Below are 22,771 nucleotides of genomic sequence, written 5' to 3' on the forward strand. Positions count from 1 at the left end.
AAAAGAAAAAAAACGGTCAGTTAGCATTTATTTTACGCAAATATGTCGAATGTGCTGCTAGTCTTTAAGCCATTGTGGCGCCGCCTTATCACCACAAAGAGCTTTATACGTTGAAAATTCTTGTGAATAAATGCTTAAATCCCTGAATTCTTTATAGATATGGACGTAAAAGTTTCGACTCTTGGTTAAAAGCAAAAAAAAAAAAAAAAAACGGGCAGTTAGCATTTATTTTACGTAAATTTGTCGAATGTGCTGCTAGTCTTTAAGCCACTGTGGCGTCACCTTATCACCACAAAGAGCTTTTTACGTTGACATTCTTGTGAATAAATGCTTAAATCCCTGAATTCTTCATAGATATGGACGTAAAAGTCTCGACTCTTGGTTAAAGCAAAACAAAAAACAAAAATAACGGGCAGTTAGCATTTATTTTACATACAGTAAATATGTTGAATGTGCTGCTAGTCTTTAAGCCACTGTGGCGGCGCCTTATCACCACAAAGCGCTTTTAACGTTGAAATTCTTGTGAATAAATGCTTAAATCCCTGAATTCTTCATAGATATGGATGCTAAACAGTCTCGATTCTTGGTTAAAAGAAAAAAAACGGGCAGGTAGCATTTATTTTACGTAAATATTGCAAAGTATAACGCCAATGCTGTAGCGGCTAATTTCTCCCATTGATTTTTTTCCACAACATTTGAAATTGCTGCATTTGAAAATCCTCGAACAAATCACTCCTGAGAAAATCCTTCCTGTTTGTATGCAGTACAGCTTTCATACTTTTTCAACCTAAATCCGCCGTTGGGTCGCTGCATGTGTTTGAGACAAACTAAGACAGACTGCGAATAACTGAAGCGGAGTATGGCATGGCCCCTACGAAAAGGCGTGCCGCAGTGTCTGGGGAATCTGTCCCGTCAATATAATTATGAAGTCTATGCCTAGATGTAAAAGAGAATGTTTTGTCAATGTTGCTTATTTCTGGAAACGCAGCTATACGAACACAGTGGTTGTCCATAACAAGGTGGTGTGATAAAAGTTTAAGAAATTGTGCTGTGCTTGTGTGTAGTGAGCAAGGTGGCAGAGAAGGTGGAGGTGTTGTCATCTCTGTCCATCAAGACCAGACGTGTGCTCAAGGGTCACAACAACAAAGTGTTGTGCATGGACTGGTGCAAAGACAAGCGGCGCATGGTTAGCTCCTCCCAGGTATACACACGGATGATGAATATGTACTTAGATTCCTTTGTGTGTGCTAACATTTGGATGTTTTTGTCATGTAGGATGGTAAAGTCATTGTGTGGGATGCATTTACTCTCAATAAGGTAACCATAACTCTTAAATCCTGATAAATTTTTGTTTCGTTCTCCCACTACGATAATGCCATGTAAACATGTTTGATTATGTATTTCTCTTGTTGTTGTTGTTTTTTTTTTATTCCCAGGAGCATGCCTTGAGCCTACCATGCACTTGGGTGATGGCGTGTGCATATGCTCCTTCGGGTTGTGCAGTGGCGTGCGGGTGTGTAGCCATCTTGAAATCCTAATTTCTTACCTTGTTTGATAATATGAAAAATAACAGAATTTCATTTTTCTGCTTTGTAATAATGGAGAAAAGCCTTAATAAAGGCCAATATTTCCAGGAAGTCATCAAAATTGCCGTGAGCAGACATTTTTAAATGGCAGACGTGTTTTAGCCAATCAAATGCAAGTATTTCAGATAGTCAGCCATCGCTAGTGACGTCACATACACCCAAGATTTCCTAGAGAATTGCAATGGCAGTTCTATAGTTGCATATACACTGATTTTGCTAGCACAAAAACATGAAAAAGGGAATGTTTTGTATTTTGTCCTACTCATATTTTCGTAGGTTGGTGTATCTTCCCCCTCTTTGATTTGGTGTGGCTATCTGCTGCTCCCAGTCTGCTGCTTTGCAGCTGTGTTAGTCGTGTAGAGTATTGTTTCATACACGGATTTTACTCAGAAAAAAACATACTAAAGAAAATGACAAGGCAATATAAGTATACCACAATGGTTGGATTTTGGCTGTACGAAGAGGATAGAGGGTAAATACAATAATAGGAGCAGATAAGGCAACGACCAGGGCCCCAAAAACAAGCAAACACTGCTTTTTTTTTTGCCATTTAAAACCATAATTTCATATCTAAAAACTATCGTGATTTTTTTCCCTCATTTTGAATTCTGCGGCTTATAGACCCTACTCACATGACGTCACAACCACGCCCCCGCGCCATATTGTCCGTCAACTCACCGTGTTGATGCATTACCGCTACGTAAATTCCTCCTATTATGGCGTGTTTTTCTGCTCGTTAACATTAATAATCAAAATGGTGAAGGCGTGTATGGCGGTCGGTTGCAATAACAGAGAAGATAGACGGAGAGACTTGAAGTTCTACCGTATTCCGAGAGACCCAGAGAGGAGAGCGAGATGGACTGCTGCAATTCGACGAGAAAACTGGGCTCCAAACGATTACCACAGATTATGTAGTAGTGATTTCATATCTGGTAAGATGCATTTAATATATATTTAGAGGGTTTTGGGCTGACAACCACAATTAAGATCATTGCTAGGCTAATCGCTGACAACATACCGTTTCAAATTCAAGATGCTTATTTCTTCCACCATCTTTATTTTTTGAATAATATTTAGCTGGTAACAAGTGAAAGAAGCCGGCCTCGTCTACGGATCATCGGTTAAACAGGGGTGTCCAAACGTTTTGCAAAGGGGGCCAGATTTGTTGTGGTAAAAATGGGGGGGCTACCTGGGCTGACTTACGTACTGTAGAACAATACATTTAAAGAAATTTTAGCAAGCCCTTCTGTGTGTCACATTTGCTTTATTATTATTATTATTTTATTCATAATTTCAACAATCTCGCCTTTGTGGCGTTCTCTTTCGACACTCGGGCTCTTGCGAAATACTGCTGCTGTGAAATGAAATTAGCTTCAAGTTGCTTTAATTTCTCGTTGCGTATCTTCCGCGACTGTCTCTTTGCAAATGAGGCAGACACAGTTGTGTATTTTATTGAAGAAATAGTCCAATATGCACCTATCCTTGACGCGTCGCAGGCAACTTTTTTTTTATTGATTGTCGCCATTTTAGAAAATTGGAAGTAAAGGGTCACACGAGGTAATGTTGCTTAGAGTGCTGCTCTTAGTTTTTCAAAGTTTCTTGAGAATAGGCTGAGTTTCTGTGGACAAGATAGTTGTAGATATCAGGGTAGCAGATGTCAGGCAGAGACGGCGAAGACAGCGGGTCGAAAAACATCGATTTAGGCATCAAATATGGATCTGGCGAATGGATAAACTGAAGCTTTTCCACATAACGCCTTTTATGCAACGCATCCAATGAGTTTACAGCGTCAGATAACACCGGGGCTTCCATGAACTGCTCTATAAATTGCACGACTAATTGAAACCATTGAGAATAGGGCTAAACAATGACGGACAATATGGCGGCCGGATACAGCGACATGTCATTTTGTGACGTTGGTGAGTAGGGTCTATAGTCCAGTGCGGCTAATTTGTTGATTTATTTGGGTTAATGTCTCTTTATTTGACCGCGGCGTCATAAGACCGTCATAATTGTGACATGACACTATCATGGGCATTACTGAATGCTTATGACAGATGTCAATCAATGTCATCCGGCAAATTATGTCACTAACTCCCTTTATGTCCAGCTCATATCTTTTACATCTATTTAATAGTGAGATAATTTCCCGGATAACACTAAAAGACATTAATTCTCAAGCCAGTGTCATGTCATAATTATGATTCTCTTTGACAGTCTTATTGTGCCACCGTCAAATAAAGTGTTATCAAAAACCATAAATACCAGTTAATGAAACAACTGGAACTTAGCACAGAACATGAATTTTGATTATTATTTACATCTGTAGCACTGCAATGTATGCCAGGAGGCATGCTGGATGACAACAGCGTTGCCAGCAGGTGGCAGCAGAGGTTGACTGTCTCCCCCAAGGGAGCAAGAATGGCCAAATGAAGCTTCTTGAAGCAATGGATCTTTGCAGCCAATTGGTTCAAAGCTTCATGGTGGTTCATTTGGTCTTATGACAGTCTGATGACGCCACTGTCAAATAACGTGTTACCTGTTAATATCTTTTGAGGTAACTATCCCATAATACAGTGAGGACAGCTTCAGTTTACAGTCCAATGCGGCTTGTCTATGAAAAAAATGCCGTTTTCGTGTCAAATTCGGTGGGTGGCGGTTGATAGTCAGGTGTGCTTTGTAGTCCAAAAATCACAGTATTTTGACATTTTAACCCCGTCATTAAACCGTAATCAAAACTTGAAAAGGATAATTAAGAAAACAATCTTGAAAACTTAATTTAGAAATCTAATGCCAGTTTGTAACCCAAATCTACTATTGAAAACCTGGTTTTGAACTCCTGCCCCCATTTTAAAATCTTAAATCAGTCTTGAATTCATAGTTAGGCTCAATAACCCATTACTGAATACCTAACCTGCCTTAACTAATTGGCTGCAATTGACGTCCTGTTTAGATCTCAAATTTGAAACCTGAATCTTATTGATTCTGTCTTGTCGCAAGAAATTGCTGATCCTCCATGTCATGTTTACGTCCTGGCAGAGGACTGGACAACAAATGTTGTGTGTTCCCGCTCTCTCTGGACCCAAATGAGAACCCAGTGACCAAGAAGAAGGTGGTCGCCATGCACACCAACTACGTTTCAGCATGCACCTTCACCAATTCGGACATGCAGGTCAGCGCCATTTTTAGTACAATCGGATTAAAATATCTGCCAATTTAAATTCAATGAAAGCAGTCATGTTGTTATTTGTAGTGTTGAATTAATATTATTTATTTATTTTGGGGGGGCTCCCAATGAGGTACCGATACCACGTTTTTTGAAAACATATTAATTTTTTTGTCATTTTTTTAAGTCTGTACAATTTGATGTCAAGCCTGATTTTTGTATAAAGTCCAGAGTCGGTGGCATTATACCAAATCAGTACAATAGCTTAGCTCGTGTGCTAATCATTTATGCTAGCAGGGCACAGCTAGTTCGCACAGTTCCCTAGCCTACTTTTTCCGTTTGATACTCCTTATATATTTAAAACTAAAAAGTCTTCGATGGTATCACCGTTTAAAATGTATATTTAACCTTTAAAGTATAGGCCCATACATAAAAAATGTGAACACTAAAAGAGCACATTCAACACATTGAAGGCTTAGGTTTAAAGAAATTCCAAATATCCATCTTACCTCCTCAGCTGTAGTTTTGGCTAAGCAAATCAAAAGACCGTCTCTAAGGTGCTCGTCACATGATCTGTTTGAAAAAATACATTTTGACTCATTATGAAATATTTTGTAGGATTCTTGTTTATTTCATTCATCTTTGTTGTTTGTTTTATTGCTTTGCAACTTTAATAGACAACATTTTAACGGCTACGTCTTTATTTTAAAAGGGAAGTTCCGAGTTTTCTTGCATTATAATGCAAAAAAAACTCGGAACTTAAGCCTATAGGCTTAATCTTCGAGTTAGCGGGGGTTTAATTAGTCGTTGGAGTTGATTTGAACAAATTCCGTGCAGTTTGTCAGTTACTTGTTTAGTTTCAGTGCTCTGGAGTGGCTAAGCCAGCGCGAGTCAATGGTGGTTGAAATCAACTCCATTGACTAATTAAACCCCCGCTAACTCGAAGATTAAGCCTTATGTGAAAAATTCTGATCTCCTTTAAATTCAATTTTCAGAAAGTCAATTACATGCGATGACGTTTTTCTGTTGTCATTCTTATGTTGAGGCAGCAAAAGGGAGAAAAAATGGTAAAAAGTAACTGACAAATTAAAGTGGCGCTTCTACATACGAAGTTAATTCGTTCCAGGATCTTGTTTGTAAGTCGAAATGGTGGTATGTCGAGCAGGATTTTCCTCATAAGACTACATTGTAATTCCATTCATTCGTTCCACAGCCCGTAAACCTACACTAAATTCTTAGTAAATACTGATGTTACTATTGTAAATATCAATCACAAAGGAAAAAAATGAATTATGAATAAAAATTGGAATAATAATGAGGGGTGTAACGGTACACAAAAATCTCGGTTCGGTACTTACCTCGATTTTGAGGTTCATTTTCGGTACAGTAAGAAAACAAAATGCAAAATATAAATGTGCTAGTTGTTTATTACACACTTTCGTGCTTTCAACAATTGGAACATTAGCCTATACAAAGCTAGAATTCTGCTCAAAGAGTAGCGGGTATTTAAAGATAATAATCCAACAACAATTTGCCTTTCAGACCCTGCGTATTGGTCAGCTTTGTTTCTGAAAGAAAGAAGAAAAAAGAATTCTTGTGCTGAAGAGAAAAGCAATCCCAATGAAAAAGATTTTAACATGTATTTTACAAATGAAATGCCTCATTGAATCATTTTTTTTTCTTATGAACGGTTTTCAAAAGCTTTATTGGTGGATTTTCTCAAAGCGCCACACAGAAATTAATAAATTTAATTGTGTAAGCAGGATCTTATTATTTAATTACAGGTGTTTTAGCTCATTTCAATTTATTTTATTTAAATGGGCTATTATTTATTTTATTATGTGTTTATATTTTACAAATGTGATGTAGTATGCATTGATATTGTATATTTTATGTTGTATAACTTGTATAACACTTCCTTATGAATGAGTTCCTACTTGTTTTGTTGTGGTAGGAGTGTTTTGTACTGAACACGGGGCCGTGTTGGTTATTATTATAGCAGAGAAGACAGCAGTAAATCAACAAAGACAAGTCAACTGTGCCCCGATCTACCACTCAAGAGATCTGATGGACTCAAAAATTGGGTTACGATTGCATATTAGTTTGAAAATCGACCGGATTCACAGTGTTTTTACACGAGTGACTTCTGGTCTGCCCGATGCTAGCTAATAGTATTGATGCAGGAGGGCCGCGTCTCGCATCAAATGATAAAACTCTGCCGTTCTTTTCTTGTGCGTTGCATTGAGCCGCTTCTGGGACGCGTCTAACACGCGGCCGTACTGCGACTGGTGTGCTGTGCATTGGCTGATTGACTTCAACGCCCGTGGTTCACTGCGTTGTCGCGGCGGTCACGTCGCGCCGTTGACGTTTCTTTACACTGTCCTACCGTGTTGGTCCTCATTATAGTTCAGAAGACTGAGTAAATATAATCTACACAAAGAAACTGTAACCCGATCGACTCACAGCCTAGAAAAGTAAGGGTTACATTACGTTAGAAATTCGTTCGGTACGCCTCCATTCCGAACCGAGGACCCCGAACAGAAATGGTTCAATACAAATACATGTACTGTTACACCCTCAATAATAATATAATAATAATACCTGTAATAATGTAACAAACCGGGTTCTAATGTGGTGAATGTGTTTGCGTAGTGTACCTGAACGCATCGAGTGGCTGACTTGACGAAGTGAGCCTTTCTACTTTCATTTTGTTTACTTGCTATGGGGAACACTAGGCGTGTTGTGTTGCACAAGTTGATGGAATAAATGATTAGAAACCTGACGAAGCTGCGATTTCTTCGCAATCTCACCGCAATAATAATTGCCACCTTAACTTATAAAGACTGGCAAACGGAGGTGGACCGTCATAGACCGTCTACGGCTGTATTGTAGAGCGAGCTATATCACGGATGCGCATCCCACGCTCATATTTTTCTATCATATCCATCTTCATGTCAATGGTAAGCATCACCTTTTTCCTTTTTTTTCCCCACCACCTGCACTAACATTGTTGGAACCCATGTTGATTATTCTCACAAGAAAATACAGTATGCCGTGCGTCCGTCTTGCTGGAAAACAAAGAAACTGTGGTGCTGTCATACATAGCTGTATTTAGAGCATGTCGTTGGATGTAGAAACAAATGGCGAATCAAATCTTGTCGAAAAGATCGTGTGTCAAAGCGTCGAGGTACCACTGTACTTTTAAAGTAACTTACGTTACTTTGATAATGAAGTAATCATTAAAGTAAGGATGACTTTTTTTAGGCTTAATCAGTAATTAAATTACTTTTTCAAGTATTCTGTGACAACACTGCTCGCCAATACCTGCGCTTTAGTGCCGTATGGAGGCCCCTTCTTGTTCTAGCATCGATATAAGTGCAACACTAGTTATTAATAGAGGGTGCATGCTTTCGTTGATGACACATTGGTATCCAATAGCGATAAAGAGGAAGCCAAAGTCAGAGGAAAAAAGGAGGAGTGGAGGGGTAACAGAAGACAAAGGGGGGTTATTGGCCCTGTTTCAGTATTTTTAGAACATGAGTGGCTTTTATCTAAGACAGAGTGGAACACACTAGCTTGAGGGTGCATATTCAGAGGCACATGAGGACAGTCTTTGTACTGCTAAGTAGAGCTCGAGGCACAAAACTTCACGCACGGGTCAGAAAGAATCTATTCATTTTGAGTTATATGCGTGACGTGTTCCCTATTTCTTTTGTCGCGTCGGGTGAGTGTGGCGCCTATCTGGTCACTTGTCACTAATTGTGGCTTACTGATAATTGTGCTGCATTTGCACTAAAAGCAGGACACGCGCCCTAATTGGTCATATGGCGGCCGGCACGCGTCTCAAAAATGCTGGTTTTTCATCTCCTTGTGTTGTCATGTATAATTACAAAGTTAACCACAATCAGCAACACAATTGCCACAAAGATTTGAAGTTTTTACATTCAGATTGCAGGAATCAATTTCCTTCTGAACATGGGATGGGACAATTTTTGAAATGTCCAATCATATGGCTTTTCATCCTTCTGCTGTGAATTTCAGTGAGTTTGTCACTAGTAAACATTGAATGAGATAGTACATTTTCTCGCAGGGACCGTCTGTTTGCATTATTCTCACTTAATATAATCAATCAGGGAACTGTATCTTTTCTCGTATTTACTGTTTGACTGTTTGTATAAACTAACACACCCAATATAAAAATAGATAGCACTTATACGATAGTTTAAGGAAAACAAGCAGAATATAGGACAAAAGATACACGACGCCTTCTTATCACGGAAGCCCAACGTGTGCGTCATGAGCAAAATTGACGCTGACAAGCCCACGTCTGTACCACCAACTTTCGCAATCAGTTCTCCTGGACAGTCCAGAACAAATGGCGGGACGCCCTGTCCAAACACAAGGAACACCGGAAGAAGCCAATGGATAACACGACTGATAAGACTCTAAGAGCCCCTTTGACGCTGAGGTGGCAAAATCCACAACCCTCGTTGCCCTGACAACGGTAACTCCTGAATCCTCCTGTCCAATACACAAACAGACAATAATCCCAAACACACCCTTCTCCCTGCCCACGGCCTGCCCCGCGAGAGCCTTCAAAAGACTACATGTTTAACTAAGCGTTGTCATTTTTTTCTAGGAAACTTTTTGTTGACGTGTGATATGGTGACCTTGGAACGAGTTTGGCTGCTCGCCTGAGTCTGTGTCTGTTTCGCCTTTCTGTTTGATAGCTGTCGACCCGAATAAATTGTCAACTTGTTCTCGGTGAGCCTTCTTTACACCTTTCGAAATGGAGTCTGTACAAAGGATTAAGACTAAGGGTGTAACGGTACATGTAATAGTATTGAACTGTTGGTATGTGGTAGTCGGTGCGGAACGGACGCGTACCGAACGAGTTTCTGACGTAATATAACCCTTACTTTTTGAGGCTGTGAGTCGATCGAGTTAGTTTCTTTGTGTAGATTATATTTACTCCGTCTTCTCTTCTATAATGAGGACCAACATGGTAGGACAGTCCAGAAACGCCAATGGAGCAACAACGTGGCAGCTGCGAGAACGCAGTGAAACGCGGGCATTAGAGTCAATCAGCCAATGCACACCAGTCGCAGTGCGGCCGCGTGTTAGATGCGTCCCAGAAGCGGCTCAACGCAGCGCACGTGAAAAGAACGGCAGAGTTTATTATTTGACGCGAGACGCGGCCTGCTGCGTCAATACTACTAGCTAGGATCGGGCCGGAAGTCACTCGTGTAATAATACTGTGGATCCGGTCGATTTTCAAACTAATATGCAATCGTAACCTACTTTTTGAGTCCATCAGATCTCTTGAGTGGTAGATCGGGGCACAGTTGACTTGTCTTTGTTGATTTACTGCTGTCTTCTCTTGCTATAATGATAACCAACACGGCCCCGTGGGCAATACAAAACCCTCCTACCACAACAAAACAAGTAGGAACTAATATTCACATTCACTAAAGTTATACAACATAAAATATACAATATAAATGAATACTACATCAAATTTGTAAAATATAAACACATAATAAAATAAATAATAGCCCATTAAAATAAAATGAATTGAAATGAGATAAAACACCTGTAATTAAATAATAAGAATAATACACACATCCTGCTTACACAATTAAATTTATTAATTTCTGTGTGGCACTTTAACTTGAGAAAATCCACCAATAAAGCTTTTGAAAACCGTCCATAAGAAAAAAAAATGTTTCATTGAGGTATTTCATTTGTAAAATACATGTTAAAATCTTTGTCATTGGGATTGCTTTTCTCTTTAGCACAGGACTTTTTTTCTTCTTTCTTTCAGAAAGAAAGCTTTGGATGTTGGATTATCTTTAAATACCCGCTACTTTTTGAGCAGAATTCTAGCGTTGTATAGGCTAATGTTCCTATTGTTGAAAGCACAAAAGTGTGTAATAAAGAACTAGCACATTTATATTTTGCATTTTGTTTTTTTACTGTACTGAAAATGAACCGAACCGTGACCTCAAAACCGAGGTACGTACCGAACCGAGATTTTTGTGTACCGTTACACCCCTAGTTAAGACTAAGGTGAACACGCGGGGTTTGGCCTTCTGGACAGATTGTTGGGGTCTCTCCGGCCCGGGTCGTTGGAGCTGCGCCAGCGCAGGTCCGGCTGGCGCGATTCCGGCAGTCTGGCTAGAGGGTCAGATTCCTTCAGCATCCAATCCATTTTAAGTGGGTGGCTGCCACCTTCCCGGTTCAAATGGACCGGACGTCTATCGCCCTCATTGGCAGTCATTGAGTTAAGCAGCACTCTTATCCTGATGTTCCTCTTGTGTACACGCTGTAGCAATAAAGCTAAATAACGTCGACTTGCATGTGCTATGTGGGAAGGGGAAAAAAGTGGCTCTCTTTTTTGTGAAGGCAAAAATTCCCCCACACAAGAAAAAAGTTTTTAATTTGTCGTCCGCAGTAACAAATAACTAATTCATTTAATCAATTGAAACTTTTGTGTTTGGTCTAGCTGCTGACTAGCAGTGGTGACGGAACCTGCGCTCTGTGGGACGTAGAGAGTGGACAGCTGCTGCAGAGCTTCCACGGTCACACCGCGGATATTTTGTCCCTTGACCTCGCCCCTTCCGAGACCGGCAACACTTTTGTCACTGGAGTGAGCGTGGGACACAGATTAAAGTGTTATAAATGTATTGTTCTTGCATCACAATATCAAATGTCCCGGTGTGTTTTTAGGGCTGTGATAAGAAGGCCAATGTGTGGGACATGCGCTCTGGTCAGAACATACAGTCCTTTGAGGACCACCAGTCTGACATCAACTGTGTCAAGTGAGTGCAATTCAGCTGACATAAAACACACAATTTTCATGTCCGCATCATTTTCTTTTATGTTGTGTTAAGTATGCTATACTACAAGTCCAATGTTTATTTTTCTGGGTAGTTCATTACAGAGCAATGAGAACTTACATTCATACGTACATTCTCGAGGCAAATACTTTTAAATGGCTGTTAGTTATGTGTAGTAGTAATAAAAAAAGATAAATTAGGTTTAAATAACTGATGTATTTAATTTTATACAGTTTATATTGTACATTTTGTACTTGCAAATGCCTTTTGTTGCCCATAAAACGTGACCAGGAAATGAATCCCTCATTTTGATGACTCCACATTGTGGGGTCAATGAGTTCCAATTTTTTTTTTTTTTTCTTTTTTTTTTAAACTTCCCGGTTTTAATGTAACAAATGTTTCCTTTATTGTCTGGGAAATTCATAACATTGTCAACACTTTTGAATTTTCAGAACGCTTAGATTGTAAAACAATACAGTTGTGACTTTCCTGACTTGTTCAAGTCAATGATTCGCTTTTTCAGATCCATGTATGTATATTTTTGACCCAGCAGATTTGATCACTTTTTTCTGTTCACCCATAATAAAGTAATAAAAGAACCAAACTTCATGAATGTTTTTTGTGACAAAGAAGTATCTGTTCCAATCACTCTATCAGAGAAAAATCAGAGTTGTAGAAATAACTGGAAACTCAAGAGAACCATGACATTATGTTCTTCACAAGTGTATGTAAACTTTTGACCACAACTGTACACCAGTAAGTCTATGTAGACTGATATCATTTAAAAACTGCTTTCGATGCCTATAAACAGCTCCACCTTTGTGTGTTTTCAGGTACTACCCTAGCGGAGATGCTTTTGCGTCTGCGTCTGACGACGCCACGGTTAGTCACATCCAGCGTCTGTGCCGTAATTTTACCCTTTCAGTGGTCGCTACTGTGGACAGCTATTCAAATGTTGTCACATTCAACCTTTGACCCTTCATAGGGCAAGTAACTATTTTTGGTCAATAAAAACCCTAAAATATTAGCCGTTGTTATAACTTTTAAAATGATTAATTATTATTTCATTCTTATATACAGTAGTATGAAAAAGTATCTGAACCTTTAGGAATTTCTCACAGTTCTGTATAAAATCACCATCAAATGTGACCTGATCTTTTTCAAAATCATACAGATGATAAGGAGTCTGCTTTAACTAAAACCACCCATACAATTCTAAGTTTTCATATTTTAATTAGGATAGTATGCAAACAATGACGGGGGGGGGGGTTAAATAAGTAAATGAACCATCACATTTCATACTTTTTGGCCACCCCTGTCGCAGCAATAACTTAAACCAAACGCTTCCTGTAGCTACAGATCAGTCTGGCACATCAATCAGGGCTAAACTTGGCCCATTTTTCTCTACAAAACTGGTGTAGTTCAGTCAGATTCCTGGGATGTATGGAATGAAAGTGTCCAAGTCCAAGTGTCTTTTTGCGAACATTAAACGAGCAACAATTTTTTTTAGACAGTGGTGCCTTCCTCCATGGAGTCCTCCCATGAACACCATTCTTGGCCATAGTTTTACAAATAGTTGATGTGTGCACAGGGATATTGGATGCCGTGCCAGTGATTTCTGTAAGTATTTAGCAGACACTCTAGGGTTCTTTTTTACCTCTCTGAGTATTCTGCGCTGAACTCTTGACATCTTTGGTGGACGGCCACTCCTTGGGAGAGAAGCAGCAGTGCCAAACTCTCTCCATTTGTAGACAACTTCTCTGAGTGTAGATTTATGAACATCCAGACTTTTAGAGATGGTTTATTATCTTTTCTCAGTTTTATACAAGCCAACAATCCTTAATCGCAGGTCTTCAGACAGCTCTTTTGACCGAGCCATGATTCACATCAGACAATGCTTCTCATCAAGACAATTCTTACCAGGTGTGTGTGTTATAGTTGGCAAGGCAGCTTTAAATCACTCATAAGTGAATGGGCACACACCAGACTTGAATTTTTGGGTAAAACTTGGTTTCAATTGCTCTTTAAGTCTCCTTAGACAGAGGGTTCACTTACTTATTTTCCCCCTTTCTGTCATTGTTTGCATGCTATCCTCTTTAAAATATGAAAACCTATAAATGTTTGGGTGGTCTTAGTTAAAGCAGACTTTTTTTTTATCATCTGTGGGATTTTGACAACTATCAGATCCCATGTGATGGTGATTTTATGCAGAAATGTGAGAAATTCCAAAATGTTCAGATAATTTTTCATCCCACTGTACTATTATTATTTATAAATAAATGTATAAATGAATACAGTGTTAATAAAAAGCTAAATTAAATGAATCAAAACAGAAATACAACTCATTGCGTGCCATTGACAGTGCTAGACGCTCAATCCATTTTGAATGAGAGGATTTGAATCATAGTGGTGTCAAGGGCAGCAAATGATTTAAATGAGTGCCCTGTCAGGGTAAAAAAGAAAGTCATAATTTGTGCCCGAAAAAGTATGCATGTGTAATATTACTCTCGTTTGGGCAAAGTTCTCTTTAGTCATTAGCCAGAAGTGAAACGGCCTCATTCCTCTTTAGTTCACTTCTTCTATTGATTGATGATTCTTCTTGGTCATATTTTTTCTTCATTTATCCGTGTTTTTATATTAGCCAAGGTACATTTTTCCTAAAAAATTCCCTTCAAATATTATATTGCAATGGTTGTTTCAGTGTCGCTTCTACGATCTGCGCGCTGACCGCGAAGTGGCAGTCTACCAGAAAGACAGCATCATTTTTGGGGCATCTAGTGTGGACTTCTCCCTTAGCGGTAAAACGAAAAAATGAGTTTCCCTTCTAAAGAACTGTTCTGCTCTCATCACACTTCCTCTTCCCTCCGCCAAGGTCGCCTGCTCTTTGCCGGCTACAACGATTACACTATAAACGTGTGGGACGTCCTGAAAGGAAATCGCATTTCTACAATGTATGGTCACGAGAACCGCGTCAGCAGAGTGCGATTGTCACCTGACGGCACGGCCCTCTGCTCCGCCTCTTGGGATACCACCTTGCGGGTGAGCCTGCAGGCACACACGTTTACCATACAATAAGAGTACGCAAAATGGAGCCTGGGGGTGAAGTCTTTTAACCCTTTAACACCGAACGTGTCGGATGCTACACGTTTACGCATATCATCGTTGAAGCCTCGTAACGCTTTAATTACATCACCCACGTGACCCTGGTTTCTCTCATTTGAAAGTACGGAAGTTGAAGTCCACACAAGTATTTATTTGAAGTCAATCAACCAAGTAAAACGGGAGATAATGTCATTTGAGTTTTATAGTTTTATTGCACTCATAAATATGCATTAAAATGCTGCATGGACCATGTGTCTATCTCCATATTTCCATCATTTCTTGTCCTTTTTTCAAAACTGAAAGCAGCACAAAAGACTACATATCCCAAGAGCCGTTGTGATGTCAAGAATGACGAACCTAATGTGAACATTTTTAATAAATTGACGAGCAAGGCGCCAACTAAGGAACAGGAGACACGCAAAGCAAGCAACGGCCGGTTGGATTGAGCGAGCGACTTTGAAACGTGCAGAATGAATTGAAAACTAAATTTATTGCAAGCTAATGCATTATTTCATTAACTCAAGGAATAGGATGAGCTCTATTTGTCATTGTTTTCCTCGGATTAGCCGGCGTCTCGGCGAGTAGAAGTGACAGCAGCGCGCAAACGGCAGAAGAGTAGGCTGTGTGACGTTGTATGTGACGCAGCTCAGTGACCTGTTCAAAAACAAACTTTTGAGTGCGCAAAAAAAAAAAAAAAAAACTTTATTGGGTCGCATGCCTGAAAAAATTGAATTGAACTGAACTACTTGTCAATATTTTTGAAAATACTTTTTTTCAATGTTATATGTATTTTTTTTCTTGTCTATGAATCTTTTCAATTTTTATATAGATGTGTGTTCGAGAAGCTTAATTGCATGTACATATATACCTTTGATAAGGTGATGGGTACAACACCTAACTTCACAAAGAGATATCCTCCAAACCCTTTTTGTGTTGGAAGATATATATCATTTTTTTCTCTCTATTTTGCACTGTATATAACCTGTTTTGACCATAGTATGTGTAAAGGCCAAAAACGCCCATGACCATACCTGCTGTTTGTGTTGAATTCTCAAACATAAAACTAGTCAATCTTATTTTTTCTATTGAATGTTTATCCTAACAAGTTAGATATTATCAAGTTTGAAAAAAGCTTTTGGGATTTTTTTTGTCTTTTGGGTTCCAAAATGTGGATTAAAATTGGTCAGTGAAGAAAACATTTTGGACATGAAGTTCAAGGTGTCCTGAAAAAAGGGACCCAACTTGGCCATTGTGAACAGTTTTTTCTTTGAAATATAAAGGCAACATCAAAGGCATGCAAATTCGGCCAAAATAGGCTTAGGTGTTAAAGGGTTACCCCTTTCAAGGAAAGTGGCCACTACAGTGTAAGTCAGTTGTTACCCAAAACTCACTTTTGTGTTGTCAACTGTTTAGACGGCGACGACAGGGGGAGCGTTTTCAAGATTTCCTCTCTGGAAGGCGTTTTCATCCCCCTAAAACACTGTCGCCGTGTAAATGATAGGGCTCCCTGGAAAAGTTTTTGTGTTGTCACCCCTGTTGCCGTTGTCATGTAAACGGCCCCTCAGTAGGCGAATTAGCTGTTCTCATTCATTTTTATATTCTAGTACTATTTTACCCAATCAAATGCGAGTACCACAGATTGTCCAAGGCTGGCTACCCAATGTAGTATGCGTGGCTTTTGGAGAAATGAGCTCTAATGGACCCAGAAAATGAAGCAGGCTTTGTCTGAGTACAGGATGTTTCACACTCGCGGCAGCCCAGTGCGAAAAGCGGCCCATGGTAATAGCAAAACAGGAAGAGCAACGTAGCCTGTTGTAGAAAGTGAAAAGTGTGTGGACTCCAGCACGCATATGATATTTGCTATAGTCCAAGCGCCAATGCATTTATTTTTGATTGTTGCTCATGAAAACTGCGACTTTTTCTATTTCAAGGAGTGTGAAGTAGAGGTGGGAATCTTGGGGCACCTAAGGATTCGATTACGATTATGTTTCAGAGACTCCGATTCGATTATTGATAAACCCCCACCCATTTTTAATGTTTTGTACATTTGTTTAAACTACATTCAATTCATTTAATGTTGTGAATCAACCGTTAAAGTTGTTAAAATTGCTCCTGTCATTCCATAATTTCCCTTCCGTCTACTTTCAACATGTCAAAGTTTTAAAACGGTTTCATCATTTAAAGATGGATTCAAGTCAAGATTTTGCCGATTTAGGAGTATTTTAGATAAAAAGTTAATTAGGTTTGCTACAACAAAGCCTTCTAGAGAAGTCTACTGCTTTAAGATGGCGGCTCTTTACTCACGCCGGCAAGTCTGTCATTTCACATCTAGTTTTCTATACATGTTCTCACGCCGCCATCAACTGTCATTTCGCATCTAGTTCTACATACAGTGCCTTGCAAAAGTATTCGGCCCCCTTGAATCTTGCAACCTTTCGCCACATTTCAGGCTTCAAACATAAAGATATGAAATTTAATTTTTTTGTCAAGAATTAACAACAAGTGGGACACAATCGTGAAGTGGAACAACATTTATTGGATTATTTAAACTTTTTTAACAAATAAAAAACTGAAAAGTGGGGCGTGCAATATTATTCGGCCTCTTTACTTTCAGTGCAGCAAACTCACTCCAGAAGTTCAGTGAGGATCTCTGAATGATCCAATGTTGTCCTAAATGACCGATGATGATAAATAGAATCGACCTGTGTGTAATTAAGTCTCCGTATAAATGCACCTGCTCTGTGATAGTCTCAGGGTTCTGTTTAAAGTGCAGAGAGCATTATGAAAACCAAGGAACACACCAGGCAGGTCCGAGATACTGTTGTGGAGAAGTTTAATGCCGGATTTGGATACAAAAAGATTTCCCAAGCTTTAAACATCTCAAGGAGCACTGTGCAAGCCATCATATTGAAATGGAAGGAGCATCAGACCACTACAAATCTACCAAGACCCGGCCGTCCTTCCAAACTTTCTTCTCAAACAAGGAGAAAACTGATCAGAGATGCAGCCAAGAGGCCCATGATCACTCTGGATGAACTGCAGAGATCTACAGCTGAGGTGGGACAGTCTGTCCATAGGACAACAATCAGTCGTACACTGCACAAATCTGGCCTTTATGGAAGAGTGGCAAGAAGAAAGCCATTTCTCAAAGATATCCATAAAAAGTCCCGTTTAAAGTTTGCCACAAGCCACCTGGGAGACACACCAAACATGTGGAAGAAGGTGCTCTGGTCACATGAAACCAAAATTGAACTTTTTGGCCACAATTCAAAACGATATGTTTGGCGTAAAAGCAACACAGCTCATCACCCTGAACACACCTTCCCCACTGTCAAACATGGTGGTGGCAGCATCATGGTTTGGGCCTGCTTTTCTTCAGCAGGGACAGGGAAGATGGTTAAAAATTGACGGGAAGATGGATGCAGCCAAATACAGGAACATTCTGGAAGAAAACCTGTTGGTATCTGCACAAGACCTGAGACTGGGACGGAGATTTATCTTCCAACAGGACAATGATCCAAAACATAAAGCCAAATCTACAATGGAATGGTTCAGAAATAAACGTATCCAGGTGTTAGAATGGCCAAGTCAAAGTCCAGACCTGAATCCAATCGAGAATCTGTGGAAAGAGCTGAAGACTGCTGTTCACAAACACTCTCCATCCAACCTCACTGAGCTCGAGCTGTTTTGCAAGGAAGAATGGGCAAGAATGTCAGTCTCTCGATGTGTAAAACTGATAGAAACATACCCCAAGCGACTTGCAGCTGTAATTGGAGCAAAAGGTGGCGCTACAAAGTGTAAACGCAAGGGGGCCGAATAATATTGCACACCCCACTTTTCAGTTTTTTATTTGTTAAAAAAGTTTAAATTATCCAATAAATTTTGTTCCACTTCACGATTGTGTCCCACTTGTTGTTGATTCTTGACAAAAAAATAAAATTTTATATCTTTATGTTTGAAGCCTGAAATGTGGCGAAAGGTTGCAAGGTTCAAGGGGGCCGAATACTTTTGCAAGGCACTGTATATGTGATATCTACCGTAGCCGTATGTGGCCGTATGTTTGTAGCAACTAGCAATCGGCCGTTGTTTGTAGCAGTTGCTGGCCGCAGTCGGGTATTATTATTATTATTTTTTTTTATCTAGCAGCATGAGTTGAACATGATATTTACTCCCGGTCCGTTCCTCATTGCGTCCCAAAGACAGCGCTGACTTAGTTTTAGTTCCGCTTTTCCTGGTATAATTCAATAATCGGAATTTGGATGTTTGTGAATCGCTCTCGAATCTTCCACGGCCGAATCGCGAATAATCTAAGAATCGGAAATTTCGCACGCCTCTCGTATGCAGCATTATATTAGCCCTGTAAAGAGTTTGACTAACTTCAGAGGTGAATTGGTTTTTTTTTTTGTTATTCGTGAACTCCATTTCCACACAAACGCACATCGAGGATTTAATTTAGCTTAACAAGGAGAGGTGTGAGACTCCGTTTTCGAGGGTCCAAGAACTCGCGAAAAAAAAAGAACATTTGTCAAGGGTTCGTCGATCGTGATTCATCCGTCAAAACAACCTGATAGGACAAATATCAGTACGCCTGCCCCTCTGCTATTGGATGTGTTGTTGATGTTAGTGCGTCCCTGCTGTGAAAATAGAAAAAATCTCTTTTGGGCCCCGCCCCTCAGTGAAAATTCACTGGTGCGATTCGATTATAAATCGATTATTGATGCACAGTTGCTTTCAACATTCTTCGAAATCCCCTATTTTCTTGTAGAATCCAAAATAATTCCACACGTCTGGTTTTGAATTTCTGGGAGCAGGTCTGATCTCATGGAGAAGTTGGTTGGTTAGGTCAGCCATGCTTGTTGCTGTTTTGTATCCAGAAAGCGTGAGTTGTGGATGTGTACTCTTGGCCCGTTCCCCATAGCGTCCGGAAGACTGCGCTGACTGTGTTTTAGTTCCGCTTTACTTGGCATATTTAAATAATCGGAATTTGGATGTTCGTGAATCGTTCTCGAATCTTCCACGGCCGAATCACGAATATTCTAAGAATCGGAAATTTAACACACTTTTAGTTGCCACGCACCCTTTCACACCAAGTTACCGCTAGTGTGAAACTGCCTTTAGTTTACATACTTGAGTACTTTGTGAACCGTATTTCACGTAAAGGTAATTCATAATAGATTTGATCTTTTGCTTTAATCTATTTACACATACAGTGGGGCAAATAAGTATTTAGTCGACCACAAATTGTGCAAGCTCTCCCACTTGAAAATATTAGAGAGGCCTGTAATTGTCAACATGGGTAAACCTCAACCATGAGAGACAGAATGTGGGGGAAAAAAAACAGAAAATCACCTTGTTTGATTTTTAAAGAATTTATTTGCAAATCATGGTGGAAAATAAGTATTTGGCCAATACCAAAAGTTCATCTCAATACTTTGTTATGTACTCTTTGTTGGCAATAACGGAGGCCAAACTCTTCACAAGCTTTTCACACACTGTTGCTGGTATTTTGGCCCATTCCTCCATGCAGATCTACTCTAGAGCAGTGATGTTTTGGGGCTGTCGTTGGGCAACACAGACTTTCAACTCCCTCCACAGATTTTCTATGGGGTTGAGATCTGGAGACTGGCTAGGCCACTCCAGGACCTTGAAATGCTTCTTACGAAGCCACTCCTTTGTTGCCCTGGCTGTGTGTGTTTAAAAATCATACAACGTGATTTTCTGTTTTTTTGTATTAGATTCCGTCCGTCACAGTTGAAGAGAACTTATGATACAAATTACAGACCTCTACATGCTTTGCAAGTGGGAAAACCAGCAAAATCGGCAGTGTATCAAATACTTGTTCTCCCCACTGTTGGTGACCTAATACTTATTTTCCACTCTAATTTGGAAATAAATTCTTTAAAAATTAATGTGATTTTCTGTTTTTTTCCACATTCTGTCTCTCGTGGTTGAGGTTTACCCATGTTGACAATTACAGGCCTCTCTAATCTTTTCAAGTAGGAGAACTTGCACGATTGGTGGTTGAATAAATATTTATTTGCCCCATTGTACATATATGTCAACAAACTGTTTTTGGAGCAAAGTTCGCCATGCTGATTAACTTTGATTTTTCACTCTTCTCTATTGCAGATTTGGGCCTAAAATCTGCATGGGAGAAGCTGCAATCAACATTAGCATTTCAACCAACCTTCAGCTGGATGAGGACACAAGCTGGATGAGGACACAGGCAAACGAATAAAAACCTCAAATGACTTTAAAATGTGAATGACAAAACTTAGAAGAAAAAAAAAAGTCATGTAGTGTTTTTTATAACATTAAGTGGCATATTCTTGTAATAAGTGGATAATGTCACAGGAAAATGATATGGGTGACTCAACAGACAACTTTGTATGGGGTTTGTACACACTGGAAGTACAGTAATGTGTCTCAAAATGTTTGTAAAATAACCGCCAGTCTCGCTGTTCAAATGGAATGGACATGTTTTTGTCAATGGCAGTGATTGAGCCAATAATGCTGCCGTATATGAGGATATGTGGATTTTATTAAGTACAGTAGTAATTTGTTTGTTTGACTAGGTTCACATGGCCCAATATTGAACCTTTTGGCCATGACACGTCTTGAATTGATGACAGTAAAGGTTTAAAGGTCTTCACATCATTGATGGGCTGTTTTTTCTTCTTGATGACCTTTAAAAAAACACGTTTAGGGGAATCTCATTGATCTGTATTTGCCTCCCTTTCTCAGCAAGTGAGATAATTAAATGGGAAAGTACCTGGTAAGGGTGTACACAGATGAGGGAAATTACTGAGAAGGGAAAAATAATGGCAGTTGCAATAAACTTGTTTGACTGCAGGATAAGTCTCGTGTTTATTTCTCACTTCCCCATGTTGGTTATTGAAGCACATCACTTTTTATACACTGTTTGGGATCCCATTGTCAATGAATTTAGGTTTGGCCTTCAAACCGCAGAGACTTTTGTTATCAAATGATCCTTTTTCATCACACGTAGAATTTATTATGACATAATAAAAGAAATGTACATCTCTGTAGCTCTCATGTTATCACACGTGCTTTACAGTGATTAACTCACAGGAGTTGATCAAATCAATAAGGCTACACACAACCTCTTACTTATTGATTTAATCACTTGTCAAGATAATAGTAAAGTCAGCTGATGTCACCACATCGATTTGATGTGTATTTCAGGTTAAAGGTGACATTTTTTGGTTAATGAAAGGTGCCTGGTTCAATTAATAGTTAGTGTTAGACTTTTAGAAAATTAAAAAAAGACTTAAAAAGATTATGAAGTATTTTTTTGATTGTTAACAAAAGCAGTTTTTGCATTTTATATATAATCGTCTACGGCTGTCAGTTGTCCAATATTATTGGGCACTTGATAATATCAGCCAATAAGCCTTTTAAAATGATATCTGATAATATTGACATTGTTTTTTTTATTACAGATTTTGTGCCGATACGTATATTGCCTTCAAAGTGAATGTAGAAGCCTTCTGCCTTTGTACAAGGGCGGGTCACAGCTTAGCACAGTAGTTATGCGCAGGTGCGTCACTAGGTTTTAAAAACGGGGGGGCTTAGCCCCCAGGAGATGACCAAGATGTAAGTGAACGTAGCATACGAGCACAAAACTTCACAAACAGCTAACAAAGACTGATCATTTATTCATTGTTATTATTGGTGTTTCAGTCTATTCTATAATACAGTAAAACAACAGGAAATAAATGGCTACAATTGCAAGTTACTTGGTCGATGAAAGCATCAAAGAATGTAGTCTGTTTTTAAGGGTGGCAAATTTGTCTATCACTCTGCTCTGACTCCTACAGTTCAATAAAGGTGGTGGAGTGATTATTATTAGTGTATTATTATTATCATCGTACTATCCACTGATGGTAATCATATGTGAATGAGCTCAGCTCCTGTACTCATCTATACATAAAGTGAGAAACATAGCTGATACTCCAGAAGGAAGTCACCCCAAACACAGTGGTAAAAAGTGTGCACACTTATAAACAACCAGGACCTTCACAATGCATTTCAGACAAACTGGCTAGCAGCGTTAT

At 39.3% G+C, this 22,771-nt stretch overlaps 1 protein-coding gene across 1 annotated transcript in view; it reads left to right on the plus strand.

Moving 5' to 3' along the window:
* LOC130923171 (guanine nucleotide-binding protein subunit beta-5b-like) overlaps positions 1-21,622 on the plus strand; it is a 38,141-nt gene extending 16,519 nt beyond the window's left edge. Inside the window, exons 4-13 of the mRNA XM_057848688.1 lie at positions 1,065-1,201; positions 1,276-1,317; positions 1,437-1,513; positions 4,626-4,758; positions 11,258-11,401; positions 11,482-11,573; positions 12,425-12,473; positions 14,293-14,389; positions 14,464-14,630; positions 20,823-21,622. Coding sequence (XP_057704671.1) covers positions 1,065-1,201; positions 1,276-1,317; positions 1,437-1,513; positions 4,626-4,758; positions 11,258-11,401; positions 11,482-11,573; positions 12,425-12,473; positions 14,293-14,389; positions 14,464-14,630; positions 20,823-20,834 — 950 coding nt within the window. The 3' untranslated portion in view covers positions 20,835-21,622. The remainder of the gene's footprint in view (positions 1-1,064; positions 1,202-1,275; positions 1,318-1,436; positions 1,514-4,625; positions 4,759-11,257; positions 11,402-11,481; positions 11,574-12,424; positions 12,474-14,292; positions 14,390-14,463; positions 14,631-20,822) is intronic.
* Positions 21,623-22,771: the final 1,149 nt, after the last annotated feature.

This window comes from Corythoichthys intestinalis, chromosome 1, assembly GCF_030265065.1.
Source record: "Corythoichthys intestinalis isolate RoL2023-P3 chromosome 1, ASM3026506v1, whole genome shotgun sequence".
In the NCBI taxonomy this organism is placed as follows: domain Eukaryota; kingdom Metazoa; phylum Chordata; class Actinopteri; order Syngnathiformes; family Syngnathidae; genus Corythoichthys; species Corythoichthys intestinalis.